The sequence below is a fragment of the Gavialis gangeticus genome, unplaced genomic scaffold (genome assembly GCF_001723915.1).
Source record: "Gavialis gangeticus isolate Ggan-Ray unplaced genomic scaffold, GavGan_comp1, whole genome shotgun sequence".
Classification (NCBI taxonomy): Eukaryota; Metazoa; Chordata; order Crocodylia; family Gavialidae; genus Gavialis; species Gavialis gangeticus.
In genome coordinates, this window is record NW_017729013.1 from 5537501 (window position 1) to 5552885 (window position 15385).

The 15385-nt window shown below is 45.7% G+C and overlaps 1 protein-coding gene and 1 long non-coding RNA gene across 2 annotated transcripts in view; both read right to left on the bottom strand.

Moving 5' to 3' along the window:
* Positions 1 to 15361, bottom strand: part of EIF4H (eukaryotic translation initiation factor 4H) — a 22463-nt gene extending 7102 nt beyond the window's left edge. Inside the window, exons 1-5 of the mRNA XM_019511413.1 lie at positions 15250 to 15361; positions 4741 to 4925; positions 3767 to 3831; positions 3564 to 3663; positions 1586 to 1654 (exon numbers count right to left, since the gene is read on the bottom strand). Coding sequence (XP_019366958.1) covers positions 1586 to 1654; positions 3564 to 3663; positions 3767 to 3831; positions 4741 to 4925; positions 15250 to 15308 — 478 coding nt within the window. The 5' untranslated portion in view covers positions 15309 to 15361. The remainder of the gene's footprint in view (positions 1 to 1585; positions 1655 to 3563; positions 3664 to 3766; positions 3832 to 4740; positions 4926 to 15249) is intronic.
* LOC109293471 lies at positions 6851 to 14584 on the bottom strand. The gene is made up of 3 exons (XR_002096322.1): positions 13810 to 14584; positions 10981 to 10988; positions 6851 to 6863 (listed from the first exon to the last, which is right to left on the bottom strand). It is a non-coding gene; the product is annotated as an uncharacterized LOC109293471 (long non-coding RNA).
* Positions 15362 to 15385: the final 24 nt, after the last annotated feature.

Here is a 15385-nt window from a genome sequence, read left to right on the forward strand (position 1 = left end):
AAAAAAAAAAAAAAAAAAAAAAAAAAAAATGCTACAAGCTCCATCTGAACTGGTATTGCTATATTTCCCAATATTGTGGCATCCAGCTCAGAAGCTACTTACCCAGCTAGATATTTATGCCATGCCCACATTCAAATGGTAGCAAGCTTTGGAGATGTACTAACAAGTAAAGATCTCATTGCAGTCACTACCACTAATCTGGGAAGAGGTCAGATGACTACACACCATATGCAGAAGCAGGGAAGGCCAGTGCTGGAGCAATGCAGTGCTGCTTAAAGTAAGACTCTGTAGTAACCAACTAAAACAACTTGCACCCAATTATTTAAACATTTAACTGAGTATTTGCCATAAAGTCATTTCAGCTAATGAACTAGCCTATTATGAATTGCTTAGAGATCAAAGCACGCTGTACATTTCAGTCAGTGATCCATAATAGTGGATGGTTTTACAAATAAGCTTATTACTGAAAACCAAAGAATAGCAAACTTCTGATTGCCTCAGGGTTTCCATGAACCACGGTCATCCATTCAGCATTTAACTGGCTGCAAGAGATCCCATATTTTAATGAAATATCCTCAATGAAAGGTACCAGACTAACAGATTAGGACAGGAATGTGCTCCAGGCTGCAAAACAGGTATAGTACAAGCACTAGCACTGCGAGCTTCCCACCTACTTGACGCTTCAAAAATCATACTTCAGTTTCAAACTACACAAACTGATCAACTGCATTAACTGATCCTCGTACCACAAGTCCATTCAATGCATGCAGAGATGGGCAACTGCCAATTTTGCATTCAGCATCTCCCGACCAGAAAATGGACCAAACCCACCACTCATTTCACAGAGGACTTTGAACAGTTATCAGGATGACCACTGCCCCCCCAACAGGAAGGTGTTGTTTTGAACTAAAATCCATTCACAGAACAAAAGTTTTAAAAAATTAAAAAATAAAAAATAAAAGAAAAAGAAATTAACAGTTGCAGGCTGTCACCAGCTATTTGCTCTACAAGCTCTGTCATCTGCTGCTGTTTGCAACAAACTTGCAAAACAAAACAAAAACACACATGGAAAAAGTTCTAGAAAATATTTATTGAAATCTTTGTTTGGTAAACTTGATCTTTTGGGAGAAGTCATTTCTGACCCTTTAGTTTGAAGAAAACATACTTCTACCTGTTGATATTGGCCTTGCATCAAGTGCCACCTTCTGCTTCTATTCAGAAGCAAGTTCTATTACTTACTTTTGTCTGTCAAATTAAACGATTACTTGGTTTTCCTAACTACACCCTGCAAATAATACTTTCCCAGGTGTCACATTTTGCATTCAACATTCAGGACGCATCACCTTTCCTTCAAACTAAGATTACTCCATACAATTCACCATCACCCTTATCTTATCCTGTTGTGTATGCGAATGGAAGCCTGCTCGCTAGCCATTTCTGCTTAAGCCCACTCAGATGACCAACTTACAATGAAATAAAAACTGATTCTCAATGAGCAGCCAAGGGACAAAATGTAAAGACGTATTAATTTATGAACTCTTGCATTTCTTATGCTGCCTCTCAGTAAGAATATAAATACTGATACCAGCATTGAAGTCATCCCTGGAATCCCATCCACCTCCTCTTGATTCTCGAGGACCTCCTCCTCCCATTCCTAGGAAAAAAAGCCATATATCAGTTTGATCAGGTCTGAAGTTTGTGTTGAAAAAATGATTAAGTAGACACAGAGCCTGAATTCCAGTCCTTCAATAGAAGAATGACCTTGGTTGAAAATTTAAGCCGCTTAAGTCAGTCAGCGTGCTGCCGACTAGGCCTGCACGAAGCAGCTAGTATTCACTTCAGTTTTGGATTCGGCCGATTCGGGGGGACAGCGATTCAACTCGGCGACTCGAATCACGGTCCCAAATCAATTTGGCTGAATCTGATTTGGAGATTCAGCTGCAGCTGAATTGGCCCCATCCCCGCCCAGTCTCAACGGCTGCCCCGCCTGCCCCAGCTCCCAGCCCTAAAAGAGCCCCCACTCACCAGCTTGTGCCAGGCAGGGGGGGGGCGATCCCTACTGCCCCCCACTGCGTGGTAGGCTCTGCCACAAGCTCCCAGAAGCTGTTGCTGCAGCAGCCAGTGAGTAGAGAGTTTTTTTTGCTGGTTTTTTTTTTTTTTAAAGAGCCTGGAGCTGGGGCTGGCAGGGCAGCCATAGGTCCCCCCCATGGTCTCTCCCCCCGACCCCTCCTACCAGCACAGAGTCCAGGTCAGCTCCCTGGTGCAGCGAGCAGGGACTGCCGGAATCTCCGAAGCTCTGTGAATCTTTTCTAAATTGATTTGGAGAGCTTCGAATCAATTAGGATCTTTTCACTTGTCTCCTGATTCGATTTGAATTTGGAGATTCGGCCACTGAATCCGGCTGAATCTCCTCCGAAGTGAATCGGCACCCAAAGCTTTGCATAGCCCTACTGCCATCAAAGGTGCAGAAACTATTTCAGAGAGTAAGAATATTCAAGTGAACTCTCAAGGGACTGATAAGACCATGTCTTTTTAATACAAATTAAACACACTCGAGTCCAACTCAGGAAGGCGATGGTAAGGAAGGCAAAAATTCCTGTTCATCATAGGCTATTTCACAAGCATCAGATTTAACTGGTGCACTGATGTTAAACTACTTATTTTCTATGCCAGGGATCGGCAACCCCTGGCACGCATGCCAAGTGCGGCACGCGAGGCCCTTTTACTTGGCTCGCTGCAGCACAGCTGCCTCCCTGCTGCAGCCGGCCCCAACCCCATGTAGCTGCTGCCGGGAGGCTCCAAACAGTTGTGCCGGGCTCCTGCATCAGCGCACCTCGGAGTGGGAGGCGGGTGAGAGGCCCGAGGCAGCGCAGCCCCAATCTCTCCCCCCCGTGCCCGGCACAGAGGTGATGAGCCCGATGCAGATGTTTGGAGCCTCCCAGCTGCAGCCAGCCCCGGCTCTGGGGAGCTGCTGCCAGCCAGGTTCCCAGACTGCTCCCAGCAGGCAGCTGGGACGCTGCAAGCCCTGCTGGGAGCAGCCCAGGCTCCAGCAGCTACCCAGAGGCGGGGTAGCTGCTGGCAGCCACACAGCCCAGGCTGTGGGGCAGAGGCTTTGGGTGGGAGGCAAGGGGGCAGCAGGGCTGGGGGGCAGGGGCACAAGCAAGGAATCTTGCCATGTACCCCTTGCCCTCATTTTGTTTTTCTGCCATGCCGGCACTCTGGCACCTTCCAAGGTAGGCATCGTGGTGTTTTTCAGCACTCTGGCCAAAAAAACGTTGCCTACCCCTGTTCTGTGCAGTGAAAGATTAGTAGCAGAACAGACTTTTAAACTGTTGACTGTACTCTATAAGACACTGGTGGTTTTCGTCCGAGCCAGGATTGACCACGCATTCAGATCTTGGAAGTACAGAGTTTCAATCCTATAACCAAACTCAGGAGTAGCAGTAACAGAGCTAAAAAGGGAACAAGCATCATATCTGCTCTACATCCACGTGTGCTTTTTTAAAAGCATTTCTCACCCTTTTAGCACATTTAATAGCTGTCATTTAATAAGAGAAGATCACCTCTTTCTTCAGGTCCGCCACCTTTCCTGAAGCCAAAGCCACCTTTGTCCTTATTTCTGCCCTCTGCTATGTCCACTCGGAGTGATCGGTCACCCAAAAGCTGGTAAAAACAGAGGGGAGACTCTTGTATTTATTGGCCAAACTGGGTTCCCCAAGAGTTCTAATCTTCTGCTCATCTTTTCATTTAAGGATTAAATACTTACTGCACCATCATATGTAAGAGCTTCCTTAAGTGATTCCACCTCATCGAATTCTACATAACAAAATCCTGCAAAAAAAATCTAGAAAGTTAGTACCAGTTTTAAATAACTTATTTATCAATATTTACCCTGATTTCTACATATCTGCCCCCCACTTCCTATTATCCCCATACCAACAAGCTGAGAGCAGAAGCGACTGAGATAAGCACTACAAAAATGTGGCCCTCAAGAAAATAAAAAAAAGACATAGCTTTCAGAATACACACCAGTGCTAGAAAGGATCTGATGAGTTATTTTGCTACAGCCGGCTACTAGCAAATACACGCAAATCAGAGGTTAGCTTCTTTTAACACTGCAGGTTCTGACGTCTGGTTAAAGATTTTATTTCTTTGCCTCTATGGGTAAGCAGAAAGCTTACAAGTGCATCCCTGAGAAGGGCTGGCTCTTCAAGTTTTCCCAAGATTAACTGTAGCATCGGTGGGGCTGCAATAACAGGTCTGAGTAAATGCCACAGCAAAAATGTTACCAGGTTAATTTTAATGTCAGTCCTACTACTGTAGTATCTGCTCTCTTCTGGAATCTTCCTTGCTAGCAATTTCATAGAAATCATAGCTTTCTTCCTGCTCCAAGCAAACTTTGCAGAAGAAAACCCAAGAGAATAATCAATTTCCAGGTTCCTTGCAGAGGGCAAAAAATTCTACTCTTCTCACCCACATCACCTCCATTTCCTACAAACAACCTCTAGATATAGATTAACGCTCTGTGATCAGCCACTTCATATTCACGTATCACGCACTAGTAAATTCACAGAAGTCACTGGCAAGGAAGAAAGTTACACTAAATTTGCCAGACTAGAGCTAGCTTTAAAGAGAGAGAACCCACAAAGTTAAAGTAAATGTACACTTACAATGAGTCACTCTTACCACTTGATTAGTCACCTGTAATATAAGGAATCTCACACCTTTACATTTGCCTACCTTTAAATTTGTCTGTTTCTTTGTCTCTGACTAGTCGTACACTCCTTACACTGAGATCCTTAAAGATTGCATCAATATCTCCTTGAACAGTGTTGAAGGGGAGATTTCCCACGTATGCAGTGAAAGGGGGTTCTGTTGGCAGATCTTTCTGCTTACGGGAACCAGGACCAGCACCACCGCGAGACCTATTAAGAAATACAAAGTTACAACCCCAATAACAACTGCCACTGTGTCTGCATAATAATCAGTGCAGTTAAGTTACTGTTGGACTCTGGTTTTAAGTCACTGAGGTAACTGGTCAAACATCAGTGCCTCTTTACAAACCATTAGGCAAAACTGAAGAGGAAACTGTCTGAGATGCTACATTAACGTTTCCATTCTGAATACCCGACAAAGTAGGTTGTTGCCTCTGCAAGCTCATACCTCTCTGAACCAATTAGGCTCCATGGTGCCACTCTGTCTTACCTTCTTCATCAATTAAAAACTTATAAATTAAATAAGAAGCAAATTTACTCACACTGGCGCACCACTGCACCTCAAAGCAAATAGAAGGAACACTCCAGAGGCAAGGAAACTTGCCATATTTTCTTGCATACAATACACCCTAAGAATATTACTATTCAAATAGTAAACAAATGAAAGTGAAAAGTCTGGATTTCAAAAGTCACAGGTAACCAGACTGAAGTAATGTTTTAATATAGCCAAGTGGACAGCAGTCATCTTGTTTCTTGAAAGACAAGAACAAAGAAAAAAGGTTTTTCCAAGGTTATGACTGTATAGAGCAGAGAACCTGATCTTCAGCTGATTCACCCCCCCTTCCTTACTTAAAAAGGAAAAAAGGTGATTGCTAACATCTCTGGAGGTGGGTCAACCAACTCCCTCAGTGGTCTAAATAGTAACACAACAGCTGCTACACTGTGGAGCAGGAATTGACCTAGGGTGCTTCTGTGCCAGGTCAAAAATCAGCTTAACCTGCTTAATACACATGCCCCAATTTTGGGAGGCTGATTTTTGGGAAATCAGATGACCTGTACCATGGCAAAGGGGGCTAAAAGTCCCAACTCATGCTTTTTAAAACAAACAACTTTGATATTGACTCGATTTAGTGATCTAAATTTATACATCTTTAGCTAGTTATTAGTCATCTAACATTTAATTTTTGCTTTTTTCTAGTTAAAGCTGTTTTTATAAGTCAGGACAGGATACTTCCAACTGCATGAGTCACCTGCTGTAAATATCAAGACATTTAATACTCAGGTGATCACAGAATGATAGAAAATAGGGGTGGAAGGGACCTAGGAGGTCAAATCTAGTCCAACCCCCTACTCAAAGCAGGACCACCCCCAACTAGGTCATCCTAGCCAAAGTTTTGTCTAGCCAGGTTTTGAAAACCTCGAAGGGTGGAGCTTCCGCCACTTCTCTGGGTAACCTGTTCCAGTGTTTTACTCCCCTCCTAGTGAGAAAATTCTTCCTAATACCCAACCTAAACGTCCCTTGCTGTAACTTGAGGATGGCCAGAGGCAAGCTCTGGTACTATGAAAATGCACTGTTTGGGCTCCAGAGCCCCAAGTTTGAGCCCTACTCCACTCCTGTGCTGAAGTCTGTCCACAGCTGACTACAGGTGGGTACCCGATCACTGAGGCTGTAGTTTAAAGTGATGTGACAATGCTGGTCACGTTGCTCCCTTATGCACTGCTGGTTATAGTCGCTCTTTTAACCACAGTAGCTCAATGAGCCATTAGGCTCAGGTGGACTTTTGCCTTGGAAAAATACTCGAATTAAAGGCAAGTAGCGGGTGCATATCTAACAGTACCAATAAATTCAAAATGGAGTTGGTTTCAGACAGCAGCCTGGAGGCCCAGTGGAGATCTAACGTCACAAATGTTATCCTGCACAGGGATCATTAACAGTCGTGAGTTCTTGTAGCAACTGGCTGAAGAATCAACAACGCAGAGCTTGCTGGAGACATTATCCTAGAATAATATACCAGAAAACAGTGCAGAGGCTACAAAGTTTTGCTACAGGACTGAGAAAAAGCCAAACCACATTGAATATCCACTTGTTCAAGAATAGCAGAATGAGGTTGGAAAAGATGGAACAAGCAGAGCACAGCGGTTTTCAAGCTGCGCTCTCAGTTCATAAGCATTAAGGCCCATTTGGCCAACTGCTGTACTTTTTGTTTCAATGCCACTCATGCCATTGGTAAAGCAGAAATACAGCTCAAATGAAAGCACAAGAAAGTGCTGTTTCAACACAGTGTTTAGGCATGCATCAAATCCTTGTATCTGTTTGAAAGCTGGCCTCATTTCTTGCCTAGATGTCTGCTGCTGTACATGCAAGTCTGCTTGTCAAACATGGCACTGACTCCCAGATGCAAAATTAGTGTCAGGTTCTCCCTTGATTTTATCCCTGTACTAAAAATATGTTTGCACATTGCTGCCCACCCATCATAAGGTTTTGCTTATGAATGCTTAGAAGTGATAGCTTTTTGTCTGACAATTTACAATCCTTTTCCCCACAGCACCACCTCAGGATTGAAGGCCAGTCTGTATCAGGATGTGCGTAACAGGCAGTTTCTCTCCGAGGCCAATGACCTCATCACTTTTTCAAATTTACATCCAACGATCATAATATTTACCAAGGACAACCCATGATGCAAGTAACTTTCACTTCCGTCTAGAAGCTGGATGCCCAGTGGTTCTAACATGTTTCCCGTCACCTACACATACCCCAGCCTTTGGAAGCTCGTCTACTTTTCAGTTGTCTTGCCTGCTTCCTATTTGTTCTCTTGTTTCTCTTCTCTCTACCATTTTTACTCATTTTTGTTTTCCTTCCTCGGAGAAGTCCTCGTTACTCTAAATCACTAGTGCCAAGATTTCATAGACCTAGCTGGTACGCCAATGTCATTTTTGAGCCTATTGCCGAGGGCAGCGTTCTGCTTTCACGTATCACGATCCCTTACAGCCATGATACTCAACCAAGCGATTCTCACCCAGGGTGCTGCAGCACCAGACCTTCCGAAGGGTGTTGGGATGCGTGAGGAGGTAAAATGAGGTGTGATGACAAGCAAATAAGGGCAGGCTCAAGGTTGTCTCTGACTGGTCAATCCCCCATCCCCACAGCATGGCCCCTTTGCAATGATTATATACAAACAGTTGTTTTTTAATTTAATACCACTCACTTCACAAAAAATTATAGAGGAATGCCCTGAATCTAACATGGTTGAGAACCACTGCCTTACACTAAAAGCACAAGGGCAGATACACGTTTACCAGCAAAGGTATAAATGCCAGCATTTACTGTTATTCCAGGACCACCTCATATACCTTGACATTTGGGTATATATCCTACAGGTTTCTTCAAAAGCACAAGCACTTATGCTTGGTATTTCATCTGTCTGTCTGACATGCTTACAACCCATCTGCAGACAACAGGCAACATCCAAAAGCTGGAGTTGCCAAGGCCATATGTAGCAGGATAGGTTATAGTCTCAGAAGAGAGAGCTTTACAAGCCTTGTGGAAGAAACTCCCCAAAAAATGACTTATCTTCTGTGCGTCTTCTCTTTTGTGACAAGGACAAACCCATCCTGAAAAGTGCTAAATCAATTTTCATCTTTTTACCACAGACTTCTGTCATTTTTTAGAGAAAGGAAAAAACTGAATTTGATCAGAAGAGATAAGAAACTATTACCTTAACATCTCTCTCTCAATGTGCACGCAGCAGAAAACAATTATTTTCGGAAGAGAATAGAATTGATGTGGAAGAAAGCCAGTGAGATAGATGGTGAACTATCCTGAATTCACAACTCATCTTTTGTGCAATAGGGCTAGTAACTCTATAGAGAGCTCAAGAGAAAACTGAAAGCTGTCTCCTGGAATACTGCTGTTGGAAATATAGCGTTCTGTTAGTAAAATTGCTAGTAGCTTAAAAACAGTCAAAGGTCCGGAACAGTGCATTTTCAAGTTCAGTCATCCCTTTTAGCAAAAACCAAGGTATAGGACGCTAGAACAGCGGTGGCCAAAATAGGCCGTGCAGCCTGAATCTGGTCCACCAGGCTATTTCATCCAGCCTATAGGTGCCCACCAATTAACTGTATCCCACCCAGCCCACATGCCTTGCTCTCATCCTCATGAGGAAGGGCTCGGCCCAGCCAGCAGTTTTTGGGCAGGGCTGCTGCTCCCACTGCTGCAGCCGCTGGAGGACCTGCTCAGCTTCCCCAGCCTCCAGCATCTCCTCCTCCTGTCCCTGCTGCAGCATGTAGGGAAGTGGTGGGGAGCAGTGCGGGCAGAAGAGCTGCAGCTGCACAAAAGCACAGAGCCTGCACCCAAGGGGACAGCAGGAGTGCAGGTGGGCAGGGGATGGGTGTGTGAGGTGTAAGGGAGGTCAGGGGGAAGGTATGGAGACACCCACACACACACTCTCCCAAACACTGCACAGCCCCCTGCCACCAGCAGCAGCAGCCTGTGATGGGCCCTCAGGTTGCTTGTGGCTTGTGGAAGCGCCTGGCAGTCTGCACCTCTGGTTAGTTCTGGGAGTGGCACATGGTAGCAAGGACTGGAGCCAGATTGGCACTCTTCTGCTGCATGGAGCTCCCTGCAGTGCATGTTCAGCTCCTGGCACTCACGTGCCACTGGGGGGAAGCCCTGCACGATGGGGCTGGTGGCCTGGCCCCACTCCCTGTCACCACATGCAGCTGCTGGGACTCCGCTGGAAGTGGAGGGGAGTCCCACCCCCTATTTCCCAGTGGAGTCCCAGCAACTACATATGGTGGCAGGGAGCAGGGCCAGGCCACCGGCTCCATTGTGTGGGGCTTCCCCCCGGGGGCACACAAGCGCCAGAAGCTGTGGGTGCTTCACGGGGAGTTCCATGTGCTAGAGGGCCAATCTGACTCCACTCCTTGCCACCACATGCAGCTCCCAGAACTGGCTGGAGCTGCATGCTGCTGGGTGGCAGCACTTGTGCAGGCCACAAGCACCCAGGGGACCCACTGGTGGCAAATGTATACTATGGGAGGAGTGTGTGGGAGGTCCCTACACCTCTCCACCCTCCGCTCCCACACACCCACACCCTGCCCCCACCTATACACACACCCTACATGCCCTGCTCCCCCCAAGACACAGCCGCGCCCCCTCACAAACCCCATGCACCCCCCCAACCACACCCCACACACAATATACAGTAAGACTATTTTTGAACTATTATGCAATTATCTCTATATATAGTACATAAAACACAAATCATGACAAAACTAATTTTTGAAATAAAAGTATGTTATAGTAGACGTCTGACTTCTAGTATGATTTGGTTTTTCTTCTGGTTCCAAGATGGCAGCCCCTACCCCCCACCCAAAAGGACTACTTTAAGGGGCAAGTGGAGGGGTTAGGGGCAGGACTTCCAGCCAAAAATTTGTGACGAGGGGGTAGGGCTACCTTTGTGGCCTTCGACAGCTCACCAAAACTCATAGAGGCCCTCCAGCCAAAATAATTGCCCACTCCTGTATTAGAAGCTAGTAAAAACTTAACATTTGGGGTTTTTTTAATATTAGCTACCCAAGGGCAGCAGCACAATAAAGTTTCCAGTTCCATGAAGTGAACTCCAGAAAAAAAAAAAGAGTGGGATGCAATCCATTACCTGGTAAAGGACATATCCTAAAAAAGATCACTGGGAAAAATGTACTCTGAAGACTTGAGAACAGTTGTGTAAAAAGGATGAGATGTCTTTTCTGTTAAAGACTGGTAACTGATAGCCTACAACACTGGCAAGGCCTTAATCATTAATGTTAAATGGACAAGATAGATACGTGAAGAACCAAGAGGTAGAAAATGAAGGATGGATCTGTTTTCAGTCACTTATAGAAACAATTGGAGGAGATGAATCATAGCTTTTGCAAAACTGGCCACAGGCTTCAAAGATTCCAGGTTTCTGGGCTTAAAAGTTATACATTAGCAGCCAGCCCAATTATAGAAGTACTAAACCAACATAGCTGCTCAGGAAGGCTACTGGGTGCTTATGCTTTGTTTTGGTGACAAAATTTGAGCGACATTTGAAGCGTCAGCCAGCACTTCATGCTTAGTTGTTTCTTGCTCCCCTCCCCACCCACTCCTATGCTGCTTTCAAGGTTCTAGACCAAAGCTGTGCTCTGTGACTTCTGCATCACTTACCGGCCAGTTTCTGGACATGCAAGCATTTGTCCAAATACAGAAAGCATGACATCTGTACCCATTATATGCAAGCGCAACCAGATTTCCTTTTACGCAAACAACAAAGTTATGCAGCTTCTATCACAGTAATATCTGAAAGCTACTGGCAGCAAATGTTCTTTCTTCCAAGTAAACAAATGGGTGGACACTAACACTAGCTAATTTTACTTGCATCTTCTCCACTACTCCATAAATGTCTATAACAGTTATTTAATTTTACTTAACTACTCCATGAATGTCTGTAACATTTATTCTAATGCGCTGTACTTTGTCCCTGTGGAAAATAAGGCACAGTTCCACAGCTTCTAAACTCCACAATTTTACCTCTGTTGAGCAGCAAACCTGACGTATACCTTACCCTCCAGGATGCTTAATGGGGCACACATTTAAAGGATGAACTATATAAATATGGAAATAAGTTAGGGATATGAATTCCATCATAAAAAGGAAAAGGAAGTTAACAAAACAAGATATGCAACTTTTTTTAATCAAAGAAAGGGCTACATCTTAACGTCTTCATCAACTGAACCACTCTCAAACACTACCAAGTCAATGGACGCACAAAGTGACATGCCCCTCTTAAAGATACCCTGACACTGTGGAACAAACCCGTTCCCCAACACCAAGAAGAAGCCTCAAGGGGCACGTTTGCACAAGCACGCACGTGTGATCTGCAGTGCCCCAAAAGCTTTTGAGGTGCTGCAAAATGCACCCGGTGCATGCAATTTAGTTCTCCGCACTGCATATTTGCAGCACAGGGACAAGTTTAAATACCATGAAACCCTGGAATCAAAAAAAAAAAAAAAAACCAAACCAAACAAAACAAACAAAAAAAAAACATGCCAAAAAAACAGGGTGGTGCACATGACAGCAGCATGTGCTGCCCAAAACTGGAGCCTAGCTGGCAAGGGCCATGCTCCAGCTGCCAGGCAGATTCCACACACCCGGATCATTTCTGCTGCAGTCCTGGAAGGCCCCCAAGACAAGGCTGCTGGGGCCAGCCCACTTACTGGCCCCAGTCTCCCCTACACCATCCAGAGCAATTTGCCCCACACCAGAGTGAACATGCAGGGGTATTCCCCAGAGACAAGCAGTGGCACAAATATGTGCTGCTGCTCTTTGTCCCTGGGGAAACGCATGTGTGCACTCGTATGAATACACCCAAGGTGTTCCAGTTATACTCATCATCTAACTGAGGTACTTTAATATTTTACAATAATAAATCTAGCTTCATCATTAGGCATCCAGGTTCTATGGCTGTAGTTTTTCATTCCACCTTTGGTTTTAAAAAAAGCAACAAAGGATAGCTTCCTCACCCCTTTATAAAACAGACAAACACTAGAGCTGAAAAAGCCTGCCCCCACAACTTTTCTGGTATCCTTGACAGGTTTTGACAAGTTAATTTCTTAGGCTTGACTTCTGTATGATTTTTAGATCATAACAGGTCATGCAAGTTCACCAGGCTACTTTATTCACCTGTTTCACCCTGTATGGGTCAATTATGCAAATAAAAGTAAAAACCACTTCAAGGGAAAGCAGCAACATTCCTACTCCTGGCTACCTTGCTCAAACAAAAGGAAGCACCAACTCTGACTTAAGGAGGTAGCTGGTTTGAACTACAGGAATGCATTAGCCTGCCACCCCAATGTTATACAGCAAAAGGTATTGCATTTATTACTTGTGCCATTGTAGCACCCAGGACTCCCAGTTACAAACCAGAGTCCTGCTAGATACTGTACAGTTGGGTGCTGCCTCAGATATTTTAGATAAATGACAATCCCTGTCTGTCATAAGCATTCAGAAGAATAAGCAAACAGTGAAACAATACCAATCAGCACAACAGACAACGATAAGTGGAAGTGAAAGGCAAATATCTGAGATGGTAAACAATGTTACACTTCAATTTGTGCTTGAAAATTAAATCAGTTTCTATACGTATTTCCATTTGACACAGTGTGAACAGTTTCCATTGGTCAAAGCGTTATGATTTAACATAATAGCTTCTGTTTTGATAAAGTCTCAATGGATCATGCTACATTAGTCCTACAATCAGAGCTAATTCCTGAAATGGACATGGTACAGGAAGAAATAACTTCAAAATTTAAGAAAATGGCATTAATTCAGAAGTGTCAAGCATAAGATTTAACTACATTCCAATTAAGTATTTGTTTCTATGAAAACTAAAAATAAAACCAAAGGGAACATATTCTTTCACCTATAGATATTTGCTGGTATCCTAGATACTAGGGCCCTGGGTAGGACTATAAGTCCCATCTAACTGGAGGGCTGGGTGAAAACATGGCAGGGCTATGCATGGCAGGGCAGTTCCTATAAAAAACCCCCACAATGTTGCACCCTCCAGAGTAATGCAAGCACAGGGCACCTCAAAACCCTAGCTGCTATCACCATGCAGGTACTCCTTGGTTGGAGAAAGGCTAAGGGACATCCTGACAGAAATGCGCCCTTGCTGAGGCATTAGGCAGTCAGAAGCAGTTCTTACCTGCTGTTCTCTGCAAGAAGCTACAACAGGGCAAAACGCAGCCCATGGGCCATATGTGGCCCACCAGGCCATTCTATCTGGCCTGCGGGGCCCCTAAAAAATTTAGAGAATATTAATCTGCCCCTGGCTGCCTGTCATGAGGCCCTCAATGGCTTGCCAAAGCTCAGTAAGCAGCCCTCCGCACAAAATAATTGCCTGGCCCTGAGCTACGTCCACTGAGGCGCTGAACGTCTGGACTCGCTCTGGCTTTTGGATGGTCAAAAGGAGAGTTGGTAGGTCTTGGCCAGCCTCTGCTTCTACACACTCTTGCCTAGGCACACACATCCATGACCTTGGTGTGACTGTCACAGGACTCCATAGAAACAGACTCATCAGGCACCTGACCAGACCTCTTACACATCCACCATGATCCAGAGTATTGACGGTTGCCTACTAGATACTTGCTGATCTCCCTGATTTTGTTTAGGTCATAATTAAAGTAGAAAATAAAGTAAAATCTACCCTTTGCTTGAAAGATACACTGCCTCCACCGCAGCCCTTAGTTTATTAAAGCTGACCTGTATTTTAATACTACCTCAGGACAGACCCCTGGCTCGTCTGTACAGACCCACAGGAACATGGCTCTGCACTGTACAAACCACACGGCTCCACGGGTGCGCAGAGCACGGCTCCTTCAATGCAACTTACACGTGTACCTAATGAGCTGAGGGCCCAAGCATTGGGAACACGGCAGCTGTTGGGAATATTTGAGAGGAAAAAATGCATTAACACTAGGTTACTTAAATTGTTATGTCTTGAGTTTTTTACAGAAACTTTTGTTCACCAAGCGCCTCCACCACCGCTCAACAATATCCAGAGTTGCTGGAATGAATTTTAAATTCTATTATTTCAAGCTATTTTCAAATTAGTTCCTATTTTAAACAGCCTATTTTAACAATTGTTGCAGCAGCAGGACACCAACTACCCTTGTCACCCTGCTTGAACCCGTGGCATTTTAACTGTGCCTTGCAGCTGTGAGACAGGGTCAGCGGTATAGTTTTAGTAACATCGCATTTACTCAAATCCAAGAAGAGGGTTTTAGTAACATCACCTTTTCTCGAGTCCAAGACAAGGATGTTAGTAACACCATCGTTACTCAAAACCAAGATAAGGGTCCATCCCCATCCCCATTCAACATGGGGAAAGAATAGCCTCGTCTTGGATTCAAGCACCAGCTGGGGGAAATGGCTGCCAAGCTCCTGCTCCAGGTCTGAGCTGCCGAGCCGGGAGGGGGGTACATAGCCACGGCTCTGGTTTACAGTTTCTCCACTGACTGGTTAGCAACAAATATATGACACACCCCCCAGCAAGAATTAGATCCTATACGTGAAAAGTGAGAACAAATGTACATGGGGTCCCACACAGAGGATTTAATTAACAGGGGGATTCTCCCATCCACAGCCGGTTTAGATTCGGGTGCTTGAGCAAGGATTTGTGCAGGCAGGTTTGGCTAGGGAGGATCCTGCCTCGGGGCAGGGGGCGACTAGACCTTCAGCCCCACTTCCCCGGGGTCGGGCGAGGGGGAAATGAAACCCAGACAATGCTCTTCTCCGGCGGGGGCCCTGCTCACACAAAAGGCTGCTTCCACCGCCCAGGCGATCCCGCCCCCCGACGGCGCAGAGGGGCCGGTTCCCCCTGCGCTGCGGCCCGTCTCCAACCCACCTTTCTTTCCGCCCCGCCCTACCCCGCCCGGCGGCAGGCCCAGGCTCCCCGGGGACCGGCAGGAACCGCCTCCTGCGGTCCCGGCTCCCGTCCCGGCCCGCGCTCACCCGCGGCCGCCGCCGAAGCTGCTGTAGGCCCGATCGTCGTAGGCATCGAAGTCCGCCATCGCCGCCTCAGCCGCCGCCTCCCGCGCGAGCGTGACAGGGCCGCACCCACAGGCCCCCGCGCCGCTTATATATGGGG